This window comes from Varanus komodoensis, unplaced genomic scaffold (genome assembly GCF_004798865.1).
Source record: "Varanus komodoensis strain SLA01 unplaced genomic scaffold, ASM479886v1 scaffold57, whole genome shotgun sequence".
Lineage (NCBI taxonomy): Eukaryota > Metazoa > Chordata > Lepidosauria > Squamata > Varanidae > Varanus > Varanus komodoensis.
In genome coordinates, this window is record NW_025336182.1 from 3,067,769 (window position 1) to 3,084,614 (window position 16,846).

At 58.8% G+C, this 16,846-nt stretch overlaps 3 protein-coding genes across 3 annotated transcripts; 2 read left to right on the forward strand and 1 right to left on the reverse strand.

The window, feature by feature from the left end:
* Positions 1-2,951: 2,951 nt before the first annotated feature.
* On the forward strand, positions 2,952-4,322 carry TNFAIP8L2 (TNF alpha induced protein 8 like 2). The gene has a single exon (XM_044449175.1). It carries the CDS (start codon positions 2,976-2,978, stop codon positions 3,534-3,536), a length of 561 nt encoding a protein of 186 aa, XP_044305110.1. The 5' UTR covers positions 2,952-2,975; the 3' UTR covers positions 3,537-4,322.
* An 815-nt stretch (positions 4,323-5,137) lies between these two features.
* Positions 5,138-9,612, reverse strand: LYSMD1 (LysM domain containing 1). The gene is made up of 3 exons (XM_044449134.1): positions 9,171-9,612; positions 7,241-7,581; positions 5,138-6,064 (listed from the first exon to the last, which is right to left on the reverse strand). The coding sequence occupies exons 1-3, from the start codon at positions 9,348-9,350 to the stop codon at positions 5,893-5,895; spliced, it is 693 nt and encodes a 230-aa protein (XP_044305069.1). The 5' UTR covers positions 9,351-9,612; the 3' UTR covers positions 5,138-5,892.
* A 785-nt stretch (positions 9,613-10,397) lies between these two features.
* SCNM1 (sodium channel modifier 1) lies at positions 10,398-16,479 on the forward strand. The gene is made up of 8 exons (XM_044449324.1): positions 10,398-10,582; positions 11,216-11,286; positions 11,546-11,634; positions 12,934-13,031; positions 13,438-13,538; positions 13,916-14,091; positions 14,404-14,542; positions 15,609-16,479. The coding sequence occupies exons 1-8, from the start codon at positions 10,532-10,534 to the stop codon at positions 15,706-15,708; spliced, it is 825 nt and encodes a 274-aa protein (XP_044305259.1). The 5' UTR covers positions 10,398-10,531; the 3' UTR covers positions 15,709-16,479.
* The last annotated feature ends 367 nt before the right edge of the window (positions 16,480-16,846 follow it).

A 16,846-nucleotide genomic window follows, 5' to 3' on the forward strand; every position in this document is an offset into this window, starting at 1 on the left:
CGGGGCGGGGCGGGGGCGCGGGGTGGGCGCCCTCGGCCCCGGGAGCGGCGCTTGCGCGCCCGCGGCCGAGCTCGGCGCGCGTCCCTCTAGAGGCGGCGGCGGCGGCGCCAGCGCGGGGCGTCCGCGGAGCGCGCCTTGCCAAAGCGCCCTCGGTCGGGTCGGGAGCGGCGGAACGGGCGGCTGCGGGGAAGGCACGCCCGCCGTCCCCGGCCGAGCCGAGGGGCTGCGGGGGAGCTGGACCCGCGCGGCGGAGCGGGGGGCGAGGGGCGGAAGAGCCCTCGAGGCAGGGCGGGGGGCAGGAAGGCCGGCGTTCGCCGCGGGCGCACCCAGCGGGGCTGCGGGCACTTCTGCCGTGGCCCGAGCCAAGAGCGGCGCCCCTTGCAGGATGTGGTGCGGACGGAGGAGGGCAGGGTGCGAGATCTCACGGCCCGAGAAGAAGGCACTCGAGAAGGTGGCCAGGGGAAGGGTCCATTTCTTTTCTCCTGGGATCTTTGGCAGAGGCCCTTCGTCACCTTGATTTAGTACACTTTGTTCCAGTGGTGTGAAAGCTAGAGCTGGTTTTGCTGGAGCGGACCAACAGCCCACCTTGCCCCAGCATTCTGTTTCCAAGGGTGGACAGCCAGAAGCCTCGCAAGCAGGGCCTGGAGAGGATGTCTCTGCCCTCTTTTGTGCCTGATGCAAAGGTGGATTTCCCCCTGATCAGGACCCAACAGGAATAAGGGCTCACACTCCTCCAGGGATGTTCTCCATTCTTTTAAAAAGCCACGAACAGAGTGAGCCGTTGCTGCCGCCGCCGCCACCACCACCACATCTTCTGGGTTAAGCCCCTTAAGTCCACTGCACCTCCCCTGAAGTTCCTCTCAGCCAGCGTTGCTCAGCAAACCCAGAAGCCTCTCTCTGCCTCGTCCACTCTCTCTCTTTGCGCAGCTCGCGTGATTGCAAAACCCTGGAGAGTTTCCCCTTCAGCCATCTTCCAACTTCCCCCTTTCACTGCCTGTGACGCCGGAAGAGTAGCGAGCACCGCAGGACACGAGAATTGCGAGAATTGCACAGGCCACTTTGTCAGGTTGCTTGCCGGCCACACACCTGGGAAGAATGGTCCTCGCGGGGCTGGGGCCGGGGCTGGGCATGATCGGGCACCTGCCAAGGGCCCACGCCTGGCAGGGCCACTGACAAGGGGCATGGAGCGGCCCTCCCCAGTCCCCACTGCAGCCTGCCTGCCTGCCTGCCTGCCTGCCTCTTGGTTCCAGCCCGGGGCACGGAGGCAGCGAGCGAGGAGGTGCTGCTCCCAGAAGGCAGAAGTTGTTCTTGTGGGCTTAAGGTACAGGATTAAGGCAGATTTTGGGGATACCTTTAAGAAAACTTCTTGGTGCAGTTAAGAACAGGTCTGGCTACCCAGAGGGGTGGTCCCGGGCTGGTGGCCCAGGAGCACAGAATGGGTGAGCAGCTTCTGGCACTGGGAGTGGGTGCTCGAGAAGGGCATCTCTGCTTTGGTTGTGGTCCCATCCCGGGGAACAAAACACATCCCCTGAACGGCTGCAAATTCTCCAGAATCCACTTGGGGCTGAAGCACGTGCCCATTCTGACCAGGATGGCACAACTTCAGAAATCTGTCATTCAACTTTATTTCTTTATTCGATTTCTATCCTGCCTTTTTCCTACCAAGGGCTCAAGGCAGCTTACACCATTCTCCTCCTCCATCTTATCCCCACAATAACAACAACCCTGTGAGGTAGGCTGGGCTGAGAGGCTGTGACTGGCTCAGAGTCACCCAGTGGGCTCCATGGCCGAGCAGGGACTCGAACCCATGAGTCCAGGCCCAGACCCTTCCCCACGACGCCACGCCGGCTCTCATTAGCCTGCAGGGAAAATTTGCCCAAGTGTGAGAGTCGTGCTTGTTTGCACGATGCTTGTGTTCTGTCCCCTGCATTGCACACAATGGGTGTAATGTGTGTGGAAGAAGAGCCGGGTGCAAACCGAAGGGTGAATCACGGTAAGGCTTGGCCCTGAGAGGAGAATCTGGGGGAGCGCAGGAGGTTTGTGTCTGTGGGTTTGAAGGGTTTGGAGTCACCACTATATTTTGCCACTGCAAAAAGTGGGGAGCTTGTCACCCTACACACCCCCCACTCAAATGCATACGCCTGTGCATGAAAAATAAATTTAGCCCAGGCACAAAAAGACAGTATGGAAGGACGCACCAAGGCATGCACACACACACACACACACACACATCCCCTTGAAGCTCCGAAACCGACTTCAGGAAGAACTGGGGTTTGTCTTGCCATGACAAAAGGATAAAAACAGGAAACCCCAATGCACATCTGTGGGGGTAGCGGGCCAGGAGTGTGCGGGAAGGAAATGCCGACTTTTAAAAATATTCTGCAATCTCAGAAAAAAGGCCGCCCTTCCCAGGTCTGTGCGTTGCTGGGCTGCTCCTCTTTGCCACTTCTGTGTCGAAGGAAGAGCGAGCAGGGCCGTGCCGCTCGTGGGCGCTGAGGGAAGCTGCCACGAGAGAGGGACGGGGAGCCCCACGGCCCCCTACTCGACACGGTCCCCTTCCAGACCAGCCCTCACGATCCCTTCCCTTGCATCGGAAGGAGGCTGCACTGAAGGAAGGGGTGGGAGAGCAGCTGTGGTTTAGTCCTGAGGCCGAGCAGCCGTGGTCTCTTTGGATGACAACAGCCACCAGCACAGCCGGCCGGCCGGGTCGTGTGGATCGTGGCTTCCAGACGACTGGAGGGCGCTCACCAGGCGAAAGGCGGCGAGTCACAACCGAGCCGCGTTCGGCTGTTCGGGCTGCTTTGGACCCACCGTCCTTTGCCCGGTTTGTGCATGTGGCTCCTGGCTGGCTGTGGCTGATGGTCCCTCTGGTGCGTCTGGGCGGGGGCGGGAGGGCCAAGCCCGAAGCAGCCCCCCAGAGAAGAGCGTGCGGAGGGACGCACCTCACAGGCGGCTCTCTGTCCCCTGCAGTCACGATGGAGGCGTTCAGCTCCCGCAACCTGGCCCTGCAGGCCGAGAAGAAGATCCTGAGCCGCATGGCCAGCAAGTCCGTCGCCAACATGTTCATCGACGACACGAGCAGCGAGATCCTGGACGAGCTGTACCGCATCTCCAAGGAGTACACGCAGAACCGGGCCGCGTCGCAGAAGGTCATCAAGAACCTCATCAAGGTGGCGGTCAAGATCTCCGTCCTCTACCGGAACCGCCGCTTCAGCGAGGCCGAGCTGGGCCTGGCGGAGGAGTTCAAGCGCAAGCTGCACCAGGGCGCCATGACAGCCATCAGCTTCCACCAGGTGGCCTTCACCTTCGAGAAGGCCGTCCTCGTGCAGATCCTGCAGGAGTGCCGGGACTTGCTGCTGAGGCTGGTCGACAAGCACCTGACGCCCAAGTCGCACGGGCGCATTCGCCACGTCTTCGACCACTTCGCGGACGTGGAGCTGCTCGCCCAGCTCTACAGCCCCGGGGAGCCCTACCAGCCGCACCTACGGAAGATCTGCGAGGGGCTGAGCCGCCTCCTCGACGAAGGGAGGCTCTGAAGCCCACCGGAGGCGCGGGGAGGGGGCAACCCCTACAGACGCGGGCGGGCGGGCGGGACGGAGCCGGGGAGGGCACGCTCACTTCCCTGGCACTCCCCGCGGCGGCCGGCAGGGTGGTCCTGCCGCCGCAAGGATCATGGACCACGCGCCCCAGGCACGTGCTGGGGGAGCCACGGCCCCAGTCACGAGGCGCTGCACGTTCCGTGGCTCCAGCAACCCCGTGCAGGCTCAGCTGCTTGGCTTTTCTTCCCAGGAGGACTAGAACGCTGAGGGCCGGCAGGGGTGACTGCAAGCATTGAGTTTCAGACCTGCTACCCGCGCACCTGCCTGTGCGTGCAGGTGTGCAAGAGGAAGGGGCAGCCATGCCCCCAGCCCCCTGCTGCATCTTCCCAGGCCACCCGCGACAAACGTGATGCATCTCTGGTCTGCCTGGGATGTGCACATCAAGCTTCTTCGGCGGACTTTGGGGAGGGAGACGGATGTCCGGGCCCCCCAGCGGCTTGCCCCCTCAGGTCAGGGGCCGGACCGTGCACCTCCTCAGCCGCGGTGCCACATCCGGGCAAAGCCTGCAAGCGGAGCGCGGGGCGGCAGGGGGAGGCGATCCAGGAGGGGGCGCAAGCTTGGCTGCCCATCCAGCCGGGCAGCTGCCCACCGTCCCTCCGCAGCGCCTGCAGCCCTCGTCCTCGGGGGAACCGCTAAGGCTCTCAGGGAAGTTCGTCAGCCGCGTTCACTCCTCTGCAGATGCAACTCGGCAAACGGAGACGAAATTAAACTCCTTCCTCCCGATTTCTCTTTCCTTCCTCATTCTGGCAGACGAGCCGGCGGGCAGGGAAAGGCCCAGAGACGCGAGTCAGCTGCCTCGCCCAGGGGCCTCCAGCGGTGTAGGGCTGGTGATGGGAGCTGCTGCCCGAGGGCTGGAGTTTTCACACGGGTAGGCGCCGAGCAGGGCGAGGGCCTGAGGGGCTGACTGCCCCCCGCCCCCCAGTGAGCAAAAGGCCTCCGAGGCTCTTCAACCCCGTGGTCTCCAGGGAGGACAGCCCTGCCGCCGCAGCTTCCTTCCAAGCATTGCCCCTTGGGCCGTTCCCTCCCAGAGCAGCCCCAGGGATGCTGTGGCAAACCCCTTTCCCTCTTCCTGCCCGCTGGCCGCGTTCCTACAGCCAGGCACAGCCAAAAGGCTTCTGGTGGCCCCGTTCTTCCCCGGACGGGCAGCTGCAGAGCCTTCGCCCTCGGCAGGCTCCCCCGACACCTGCGCCCCGTTTCCCACCACCCCGACTCTTCAGACCTGCCAAAGCCTTGGGGCTTCGCCTCCTGCATTTCCCCGAGGGCTCGTGTCCCCTTGAGTCGCCCCCTCCCCCCCCCGCCTCTCTGGCAACACGCGGGGAGAGGCCGCAGGCTTTGCCGAGACAGGGTGAGCACTTGGTGAGCTTCCTGGGGGGCAGCCCCCTCTGCCAGCCACATGCCGCTCCCCCCCCCCCGTGGTGGGGCCTGGCCTGCTCCAGGCCCCCGTGGCACTCTCCGAGCCCCGGGCCCCTCCCAACGGTCCACTCAGCAGAGATCCAAGGGCAGCGCATGCTCATGCTCAAGTCAGACACGCGGGCAAGGAAATTCAGGGCGGCTTGCCGGTCCTTTAATCACGGGGTAGGTGGTAAAAGCAGTGCCGGAGGGGATCCGGGCCAAGGATCAAAACGGAAAAATAACACACGAGGCAGCCGAGCTCCATTTCAGCAGTTCATTCGCCCTCCCACTCTTTGGCCACCCTCGTGATCCCACGGGGGGCCGCCTGTCGCCAGCCTGCCCAAAACAGATGTGGGGCGGGGGGGGATTTCCCCCAGCGCTCCACGTCACGGCCCCGTTTGGCCGGCCTCCCCAGCACCACCAGAGGAGAGCTCCTCCTCAGCTTTTGAGGACAGAGAAGGACGGGAGGGAATTTGAGGAGATAAATACGGAGGCGCTGGGGAGCCGGGGACGTTCAGCAGCGGAGAGGTACGGGACGGGGAGGGGGGGAGCCTTCCTAGCAAGCCGAAAGGAGTCCTTCTGAAATCGGGGGTGGGAGAGGCTTGGAGGAGACGGCAAGGCCTTCCTGCAGAGAATCCGCCCGGTGCTCCTCCCTCCGCGGGGGCCAGAAGGGATGGGGCGCAGCCGCTCTGGTCCTGCTGCTGTTGCTGCTCAGGGCAGAATTCCTCACTCCCGGACCGCTCACCGAGGGACCACCACCCCATGGGCAGCGATGGCGAGGGGCGGACGGGGAGGGAAGCAGGGACGCCTCGGAAGGGGAAGCTGCGGGGGCTCACGCTGAGCAGCCCCGCAGAGCCCGGAGGCCGAGGGCTGGCTGGATTCGAAGGGGCCCGTGGGGCCTTCAGAGCTTGAAGATTTCGTCCTCCTGGTCGCGGAGGGAGTCAGCGCGGGCGATCTTCGTGAGCGGCACGGGGCCGAGGATAGCCCGCTGCTGGGTACGGGGGGAAGGCTCGCTCTGGTAGGACGTGGAGGAGGAAGGCGCGTCCGCAAGGTCCGGATCCGTCTCGGAAGCCCTGGCGCGGGGAAGAGGAAACGAGAGAGGGAAACATCACATCACGGCTGTGCTGCGGCCACGGAGGAAGGCGGTCTGGGGGTTGCCCCTCGTCAAGAGCAGCCTCCTTGGACCCGATCCGGGCTCCCTCGTGCCCCGTCTCCTGCTTCCAAGAGGCTGCAGCAGCGGCCTGCAAGGAGGGCACTGAGAGGGGCAGCTGGGGAATGCGGGGCTAGACCTCTCGTCAAACGTTGCCGTCGGAGGAGCCAAGCGCTGGTGCAGAAGGGTCTGACTCAGTGCTGGTCTCCCAGCTAACCAGCCCCCAAGGGGCCACCAGTTTGGAACCAGACTCCGTCCCTCTTGCGACCGTCCTGCACACGACTTGCAGAAACGCATTGGAAGGGGAGGTTTTGGAGGCAAGGATGATGCGCCCATCAGCACTGGACTGACGCCGCTCTGGCCTTGTGCCCCCCCCCCCCCCGTCCAGATATGGCATCGCAGGAAACACATCAGGCAAACAAATACAATTGGAGCTACAGCGCCCTCTGGTGGCTGCAGATCAAAAGCGACAGCACTCCCAGCTACTGCTTTCCTCTTGCTGGAGCTCCTCCGCCCGGCCCCCGAAGGCGTTTAACAGGGCAAACTGCGCCCGGGTGGCTAGAGCTGGAATGCACAAGGCTGAGCTCCAGAACCTCTCTTCGAAGGCGGGGCTCAGCCTGGCAACGCAGGTAGAAATAAGGCCTTCGAGCATGTGCAGAGTGTCTTTGGCCAACTCAGGCACGCTCGCTAGCCCTCCTGTCCAAATTTAGGGTAACAGCGCCTGGCTTAGAAGGGACACCATTCAGCCTTGCCCAGCAGATGGAGTGCTTAACTTAGCAGAGGGAATGATCCAAGAGCCACCTGAGGAGCGTTTCCCCCAATGGGTGAGGGTTTTCACCACAAACTGCATGCGGGGGGCTCAGCCCTCTGCCAAGAGCATCTCGAGAATACGTAGAGTGCTTGAGTTAACTCAGCTGCCACGGTGCAACTTGGCTTACTTGCACTGAGCGCCCCCTAAACCCAACGTTCCACAGGCCCCCTTCGCTTGCCCCCCTTGCTCGTGGCTCATGGGGTTAACCAGGCCCAGCCAGAGAGGAGTGGAACTAGCAGGGAGGAAGACCCCGGTCGGACCAGCGAGGAAGGGCGTGGATGCACTCACACCTCCCGGAGTTTCTTGGCGGCCTGCTTCGTCCGGCGGATCTCCGAGTCCAATTTGAAGAGGAAGTCTGTGGCTGAGAGGTCGTGCTTTGGAGCAGGGCCCGAGGCCCCGTTCTTTCGTGGCTGCTTCTGCTTCTTGGTGGTCCCGGCTTGGCCAGTACCTGCTTCTTCTTTCTCATCCTTCTTCGTCTCCTCCTTCCCCTCCTCCTCCTCCTCCTCCTCCTCAAGATTTAACCCACTGGACAGCCCCTTGGGCTCCACCGGCACTGGGATGTAGAGAGTCTTTTTGAGGAAGATGGAGTCGTTGGTGTAGAGCCGGTTAGCCCTTTTGATCTGCTCTGTCTGCAACGGAATCGAAAGGCTGTTAGATGCGCAGGTGACCTATTTGGTTTTATGATTATTTTTTCAAAATAAGCAGAGCCGCAGGTTAGTCCTCATGAAGGCAAAATGATACAAAGCAACAAAGCTTACACATGTAGACTTGCCTCCTGCATCCCATGTCCAACAAATGCCGAGCAGGCGCTTTTTGGAGGTCCCTGGAAGGGGCACAGAAGCTGAACCCTCCCCTTATTATTTGCCCGCTCGGACGAGGCATCGAAAGGTAGTCTGGCTCGGGAGAGGGAAGCCCCATCAGCAACCACGGCTCCGAATTTTGCCATGAAGGGGTGGCCTGCCTGCCACAGGAAGGGGCACAGCCTCCAATTTAGATAGCTTGGTTATTACCAACCCCGCCCCCCCACAGCCAAACAAACCCTTCTTTGCTTTGATTGCCACGGTGAGTTTTGCAAGCTAAGAGTTAGTTGCGCAGAGTTTGAAGCAACATCTTCTCTTTTCTCTCTCATTCTCTGTCCCAAACCATCCGCAATATGCGTTGTAGTTTTTTTTTTTTTTTAAACCAGGGAGTTACTGCTCTGAAAACAGCCCTGGAGCCCTGGGACAAAAGATCACTTTAAACAGGTTGGTGGTGGCAAGAACTGTGTTGTGTAAATACGAAAGGAACTGCTGTGAAATGGACACCGAGTTCAAGAGATCACTTCCAGAGTGACACACTAGACTTTCCCAATCTGGCATACTCCAGACCGGTTAAATGCCCACCTCCTAAATTCCCAGCCAAGTGGAAAGAACTGCCAGCCTGGCATCGTGGTTAAGAGCACTGGACTGGGGAGACCATCTCCACACAACCACAAAACCCACGGGGTGCCTGAGCCAGTCGTGGACTCTTCCCACTGTGGGTTACTCAGCAGAGGGAAAAGGCGAGGGCTGCCTGGCAGAATAATTCTTTTAAAAACGGAGTCCCTGCACATGTTTGGGGGGAGGCCCCTCTCAAGCCAGTAAAGCCTCCACCCTGAAAGGCACGCTACCTCAGCGGCCCAAATGCTAAGCAAGCAGCCAGAGGGCTGCGCTCTGCACATCCCTGACGGGCAGGGCACCCGTGTTAAAAGGGATGCTGGTCTCAGCGGAGTTGGGCTGCCCACCCCATGCGGATGGCTCTTTTGAGGCGTGGCGTTCACGATAAATCTTCCCCGCACGACTTCATGCCTCCAGTTCCAGGAGTGATGCAGCCAACTGGGGCTCCTTCAAAGCAAGCAAAGAAAAGCAACTCTGCTCATGTACAAAAACACCAGTCCTTCCTCTTCCTCGAAAAGAATCCAAGGTGGCGCAGCCCAGGACAAAGATGCACCAAAGCAAATTCCGGGGCTTTGCTTCTGTTCTGCATGGTCATTCGAGGGGGGGGGGTCACTCCAGCAAGCCTGGTCACTTCTGCCTCATGGATTGAGCGCATGTACATACGAGTGCCATTGAAATGCACACAGAAACAGCCGTCTGGAATACGCACAACACATCTTGCTCGCCTGCACCTTGAAGGCCACGTAACGTCCTGCCTTCCCCACCCGCCATGTAAGCCCGGCAGCCTCACCTGGCAGACTTACCGTGACTCCGTACCTGACCGCCAAGCCCTGGAGGGTGTCCTCCGGCTCCAGCCGATGCTCCATGCGCCTCTCGCGGGCTGGCGAGGTGACAGATTTCACGAGGCTGCCATAGGATCGGGTCCGGCTTCCTTGCAGCAGTCCTGCCCCGCCGGGGAGGCCTTGCTTGGAGGGGGAGGCCATCCTCCCCACGCCACCCCGGGAGGCGAGGGCGCGCTGCGGCCCCTTACCTGCACCCCCGGCCCGCCAGCGCGCGTCCACGCCGCCGCGGACGCTGGGGTGGCGCTGCGGCTACCAGCACTTGCTGCCCCCCGGGCGGCCCCCGGCAAAGGGCGGCATCCCCGGATCGGGTCCGCGGGCTCCTCCAGGGTTCGCTCGCGTGCCCGCTGCCCGCAACTTCGGCGTGGCCGCCCGTCCCACAGCTCCCACCGCAGCCCGGTCTCCGCTTCCCCCGGGCCCGCCCGCCCCGCCCGCAGAGCCCCCAGTGGAGCCTCGCCTCGCCTCCCGCTCCCGCCCGGGACCCGCCTGCGGGACGAGCCCCCGAACCTGTCAGCGGGGAGAATTCCGGGCAGTTTAACCGAGCCAGCTGGCCCGGCCCCGCCCCGCCCCGCCCCGCCCGGCCCCGCGCACAGCCTCCCGGGAGCTGTAGTTTTTATCACGCAAGGCGATGCCTGCCTCCTCCCGCCGCTTTTTTCACCCCTAAAAAGACAGGCAAGCAGAGGAAAGTATTGCGAGTCCCTGGGGAGACTTTGTAGCCACTTCCACACGTGCGTGCAAAAGCAGACACGGCGCGACCCTGCCTCCACTCAGGGGCCGGGTACTGGGGGCACATCTCCCATCGTGCTCCGCGCCAGAGGAGACCGTCCCTCTCTCAAAGCACGACGGGAGTTGTAGTCTCTCCCCCGCAGACATGCCCAGACTGATGAGGACTGTCTAAAAGTGGAGGAGCACCGGGGGGGGGGGGGTCCCTTTGCATTTTGGGAAATGAAGCCTCGGGGATGCTGGGAAGTGCGGTCGCGCCCAGCGAGCTTGTTGTTCTCCAACTCCAGCAAGGAAACCCTTGAGCGCGGCTCTGGGGACGCCCGAGTGCCGCCCGGGCACTGCGAACTCGGCGGGCTGCAGGCGTTGGGAAATGCGTGGGATGCTGGGAAATGTAGTCCTGGGAGCGAGAGCCTGCGCATCACTTCCGCCCGCTCCGTGCTCCTCCGCTGATTGGTGGTGGGGGCGGAGGAGGAGGAGGAAGAGGAAGAGCTGGGAGCCCGGCGCCCGCTGGCACTTGGTCGTGCGAAGGGGCCGCGTTCAGGGGAGCAGCCTGCGTGGGCGGTGTGGGGAGATGAGCAGGGGGCCGCTTGCTGTCGGGGGCCATGTCTTTCAAGAGGGAGGGAGACGATCCCAGCCAACTCAATGTACTCAAGGTGAGTGGAGGGGAGGGGGGCAGCCCGCCCCATCCCGCAGCCCCCTGCCCCTGCAGGGCTCCTTCGCTTGGAGAGGCAGAGGCTGGCGCTGCAGAGTGTGATACCACCCAAACCCCGTACGGCGCCCATCGTGCGCAAACACATACTCCGTGCAATGCTCTGCACATGCTCTTCTTTCTCGAGCAGGCGGGGCACTCTGCACATGCTCCCTGCTGCACCCTGACACGCTTCCGCAGAGCTGACACCGGACCTTTCTCCCAGTGTCAGCCCGCAGGATATGGCGGGTGCTTTGTGCAGAACAGCCTCTAGGTTCTGAGTGCGCATAGAGTTAGTGATGCACAGGGAGACGCCTGCCGCCTGTGCATGCTCAGGGGCTCCATTATGTCAGCCTGGTGGCTCTTGCTGGGGTTCAGCATCCTTTAAATCAGCATGGCGCATTTTGCCAGTGACTGATAGTTTAATGTATTTGCTCTCTTTCTTGCCAGTGACCGACAGAACGGCAGAAACGGCTTCCGTCTGTGAGCGGACGGACAGCACCCCGGAGGGGCCTCTCCGTTCTGGTGCCTTCGCTCGCTCGCACACCAGTGCTCAAATTCTGCTTCTTTTCTTTCTGTGTCCCACCTCTGCCACCAGAAAAGGAGAGTTGCGGACCTTCTGGCAAATTATATCCCTGAAGATGAAGCCATTCTGCTGAGGGACGGCAGGTCAGAGTCTTGCAGCGAACACAGGCGGGGGGAGAGCGATACACATGTGCAGACCTCACATGCTTTGCACAGTTTCAGAGTCGTGGGCAGCTGGGTGGCCTGAGCCAAGGTTCTGGTCCAAAGAGAGCCGGTGCAATGTAGTACCTTCAACTGGGGCTCGAGAGATCTGGGTTTATTTACATGAGAAGCGCTTGGCACTTCCAGTTAAAGGAGAGGCGCTGGGGTACAGCTCTAATCAGATGCTCTTTGCCAATTGCAGATATGCCTGCACCGTGTGCTTCCACAGGCCAGTGTTTGACACTCTTGACATGCTCACAGTCCACCGCTCAGGGAAGAAGCACCTAGCCAGTAAGCCCTGCTTGGATCTTAACATGCATGTGATTCAGTTCTCAGACTTGCTTCTGCAGATGGTCAGAACACCCAGTGCAGATCATACTTCAGATGCATCCTGTAGCTCCGCATTGTGATTGGCCGTCTTAGAAGGACTGCCGGGCTGCTTTTGCTGGACACTGTGCCCAAATATGTGGAAATTTGGGCTGCTTTGTTAGATCTTAATAATAGCAGGATATCTTGCTGTACATAAAACTGAAAATGGTCCGCACTGCATGTGTGTATGATAGATTTAATTAAATCTTATTTTCAAGTATTCCCTCTTTCTGCTCTAGCTTTGATTTCAAAATCCACAATTTAAAAAAAAATGAGAATATAGAAGTTCCCTTACAGGGGAGTTGAATGAGATTATTTTAATTATGCCTTTGAACTGCTTAAAACTCTCACTAACTGTTGTGAGTGATAATAATAAAATCATTAATTGATATTTTTCATTTCATTGATTGATTTCCTTTTTTTTTGTTGGTGCAGACAAAAACACATACTTTCCTAAATTACCCTGTGTTGTAAAAAAGTATATAATGGAATTGAATTTTAGAAATTATATGCTGTTGTAGTGCAGTAACAGAAACATGAAATTCCACTGAATGTGTTTTTCAGTGGTTTCACTTTTCTGTTACTGGATTGTGTTTGCTTTTAATTTCCTATCTTATTAATTGTATTCATTACTGTTATGTGTTGTTATTCATTGCCATGAGCACTGGGAGAAGAGCATTTGCTAAACCTCACTTCCATTTTCTCTTGGGCAGAGCCTGCCATTTCTTCACCCGTATCTGTCTGGGATGGTCTCCCCCGCCAGCTGGGCTTCTGTGCTCTCAGGGATGCCCTCAGCAGCTGACAGGAAGAGGTCTTGACTGGCAGGAAGTAAAAAGTCACCCTGCCTAGGAGAAATGATGGCCATGTGCCTAGTGTGATCGTGCAGCCAGGAAGGGAAGGGGGGGCAGAGCGGAGGAAGCTGAAGGTCCAGGAAGGGAGTGGCTGAGAAGGGAGGCACCCAGCTACCTTGTCTGGCAGTTCTTTGGATACTTTTCAGCATGTAGAGTGGCTTTATTCCTCCATGGAACTGTCATGTAAGGTAGTTCCATTTTCCAGAGGAGGAAGACTGAGGCAGAGAGAGGATGGATGGATGGAGGGAGGGAGGGATGAGAGACCACTTCCTCCAGACTGCCCAAGGAGTCTGAAGAATCTTTGGGTTTCTGAATGCATTCGCCGCTTTATGTACTGCAGCACTCTGGAATTTCTCTCTCTCTGTAACAGGTTTACAGAAGTTCTATGGGAAGAAGCGTTCCCTTGAGAACGAAGTTCAGAAACGGCACCACCAGGCGTACCTCCAGGCAGAGGAAGCTGGCGCACAGGTAGGGGCCAAGGGCTTCCGCACCTCTAATGCCCGCTGCTGGCATGGCAGCCTCAGTGTCGTCTGGTTTTCCTGACGGCGCACCGTGTGTGTGCTGATTCATACGTAAGTTTCACCGAGCTGCGAGGGGCTGTTAGCATCGCTCGGTGCATCGGAGGCCCCATCAGGCTGCCTGTTCTTTTTCCTGAAAAGTCGTCGATATTTTTCACAGCAGCTCATCAGCCTGAACTTGCCAAGGGAAGCTTCTCCTACCCTGCTTCCAACTCAGGTTGGTCTCGGTCAGTCTGTCCGCAAGAGGACCGCTGACTCCCAGTCCCGCTTCGTTTGCCAGAAGGTTGGCACTGACCCGGATGCCGTGGGCTGCAGCACCATGAATGGGTGGTGACCTCTGGGTTTTGCTTCCTCAGGTGACCCCAGGGCCTGCTCCTTTGTTGGTGCAAACGAAGAAAATTGCACAGAGTGCATTGCTCAAAACCGCTCCCTATAACAGCTGCTGTCAGCGGAGCAGGTAACTTCATTGCCCGAACCGTTTTCTGGATGGCGAATATTGGCACGTCCATTTAGCGTCGTTTGCCTGGAGAGGTGTGCAGGGTGGGCGGGGGCTGACGGGGGTGCCAGCTCTTCCGGTTGGAGGGCCAAATCCACTTTCGGAGAAGCTCTTGGAGGCCACACGCCAGTGGTGGGTGGGTGCATGTGGCCAAACGGGAGGCCAAGATACCACCGTCGTTTGGCTTAACACTGAAAAAGGTTTCACCCTTTTGGAATGGAGAAAATGTGCTCAGGATGGGAGACCAGTACAGTTGGGAGCTGGGGGACAGGGAGGACGAGGAGGAGGCGAGGTCGCCACCTGAGGATGCCTGGAGGGCCCTGTATTGTTTGGAACAGGGAGGCCAAGGGCAGCACCGATCCCAGTCCGGCGAGGACGCCCTCTGGCTTCAGAGACGCTGAGGAAGCGGCGCTGTCAGAACCATGGAATTCCGCGCCGGTGGGTGAAGATCGAGCCGTCGGGGTGGAAAGCGCTCATCCTGCCAGCTTGCCCAGGCCTACGGATGTAAAAGCAGGTAGAAAGCTGTTTTCAAACATTTTCGATTTGGCCGGGAGGTTGTAACCCTTCTCCACTTGCCACAGTTTGGTGGGGGTGGTTTGACTAAGGAAACGTAGCCATTCTCTAGACGCAGCAATTTTGTAAGATGGCACTTTGCTACACGGCGATGAGTGTGGGCCGCTTCGCCCAGCCAGGCTGGCTCTGCCACTCGGCTGAACGACACAGCCGCCCCAGGCAGCCAGTGTGGGGAGGGGCAGCAGGGTCCCTGTTGCTGCACCCCATGAGCAGGGAGAAGACGGCCTGCAGCGTTCGACACTCTTGATTCCAGAATCCCAGGAAGAATCCGCTCTAGGGAAGAAGCAGCGCCGTAAAAGGAAAGCCCCTCCGGGCGCAGCAACCCCTTCCGGGCCTGATCATCTCACCCCAGAGAAGCGGCAGGCTCTGGAACACTACCTGAGGCTGAAAAGGTGGGTGCAGGTCAGCCTGCTTAGGTCACAGAATCTGAATGTGAAGGTCCAGAGGCCTAAAAGACACTCTTAAATTAAAGCGTCAAGCGTCAGTCAGTTCCTCCCCTCAGCGATACTGAACAGGAAGCAATAAAATAAAACTGTTAGCAGAATCACGAAGGGCTGCAGCTCGCATCCACTGAATGGAAAAGGTCCCACTTTCCTCCTCAGAGTTCTTCAAGTTACGGGTGCAAAAGAGTCGTGTCTGACTCCCTGGGGAACAAGCAAGGTAGCCTGGTCTGTCTCTGCTTCAGGCTGCTTCATATGTCTGGAAGAGGAATGTTTTACATAATGTTGCAGGGGACCTCTGCTGAAGAGAGTGCTGAGAGCCAGTGCGGTGTCGTAGTTGAGAGCCTGGGACTGGGACTCAGGCGATCCGGGTTCGAGTCCCCACTCAGCCATGGAGCCAACTGGGTGACTTTGGGCCAGTCACAGACTCTCAGCCCAACCTGCCTCACAGGGTTGTTGTTGTGGGGATAAAATGGAGGAGGAGAATGCTGTAAGCTGCCTTGAGCCCTTTGTAGGAAAAAGGCAGGATATAAATTGAAAACAAAACAAAACAAAAACCCAGCACATACTTGTGGATAAACGTACAGATCTCAGTAGTAGTCTTGAGTGGTACTGCACTGTATTAAATGTGGTGTGGATCTTCCATTTTGAATTCCTTTTCCAGAAAAGCTGCACCTTGGCAGCATTAAAAGGCTTTACTGTGGAAACAGTCTTATTTCTACAGCCAGTTATTCCAGGAAAAAAGCAACCCCCTTTTTAAGTGTTAATATCTAGCACAAGCACATTAACCTTTTAATGCTTTTATATTGTTGCAACTGACTAATTCATTTTGAAAAGGTTTTGTTTGGTGTGCTGGTTGAAGAGTCGGTCCTGCACTGTCTCTTGATTTGTCACTGTATGGATTTTAGGTGTGTGTGTTTTCCCCTGTGCACCACTCTGGATCATGTGCAGATGAAGGCTGTTTTATCCGTCTGAGAAATTAAGCAAGCTGCATGTCTCTCCCTCCCTTCTCTGGTAGCTCTGGCTGGGTCCAAGACGGCTCTGGCAAGTGGGTTAAGGACGAGAATGTGGAATTTGACTCAGACGAAGAAGAGCCTCCGGCGCTGACGCTTTCTTGACCCCACGGCTGGTTCCTTCCTGAGGCGGCGGCCTTGAGAAGCTCCGCAGACGGTGCTCCGTGCCCGTGCGTCATCAGCTGGGCACAAGATGCCCAAGAGCTAAAGAGCCACGATTGTGTCGCAGAGTCAGGGCGGTTAATATGTAGGAAGATGCGCTGGGTGTGCCGGTTTCATGGCCACATGCTGCTTCCGGCTGCATCTCTGGGGTGTGGCAGGGACTGGGGGAGACCCCCAGGTCTGTTCTGGGAGCACAGAAATGGGAACTGAAGGAGGGGGGCGAGGCAGCGTGGGCTCAAGCCGTGGGTCTGAGCTGGGCCTCCCGAGGTGGGGAATGCAGCCACGGAGCTGTCGTTCCTTGCTTTCCCTGCGGAAGATGCGAGTTCCATCTTCGGGTGCATCTAGGGAAGACCGCCGTCTGAAGTTCTTCTCATACCAGCCTGCCAGTGTCTTAAGATCTTCTGTTGAGTCCCACCTCGAAATCTCCTCTCCAGCAGACGAGCCGGAGGCGCAGGGGTGCTCTGCAGTGCTTCCTGCTTGCATTGGTGCAGCCGAGTCCCTGGGAGTGAGTTGGAGGGGGAGAAAGATCTGTTTATTTGATGCGTTGGGTTCTGCTACAGGTACGGGTCGTTTTGATTATACAGTATTTATCCATTTGGGTAAATTCAAGCTATCCTGGTATCCTTGAGGTGGACTGTACTTCGGAAATATTTTCATTTATAAAAAACCTTGCAGAACGGCTGTGGCGCCACATAATAAACTGCACTAGCAGCAGCCTGGGCATCCTGATCTGGGACAAGCACCGCTTCGGGCCGCCGTTTTCCTTCTCCGAAGCCAGGGAGGGCAGAGTGCGCACTGGCCCCGCTTGCCAGTGCCTCTGGGGCCTCGCGCATGGGGCCGGCTTCCCTAGGCTTGCCTGGGAGCGTAGCGCGAGGGAGGTGTGCGGGCCCCTTCTCGGCTGGGCCAGACGCCTCAGCGCACTGCCAGCCTTTCGAGTTGCTGTTTCCAGGACTCATGACTTTCCCCTTCTCCCAGTTGTTTTTTTCGTCGCCAGCTGTCGGTGTCAACCAGGGAGAGCAGAGTCGATGGGGAAGGGAGGACGGCTGGGTGACAGGCGCCACCCTGGAGCTGGTGACGCGCG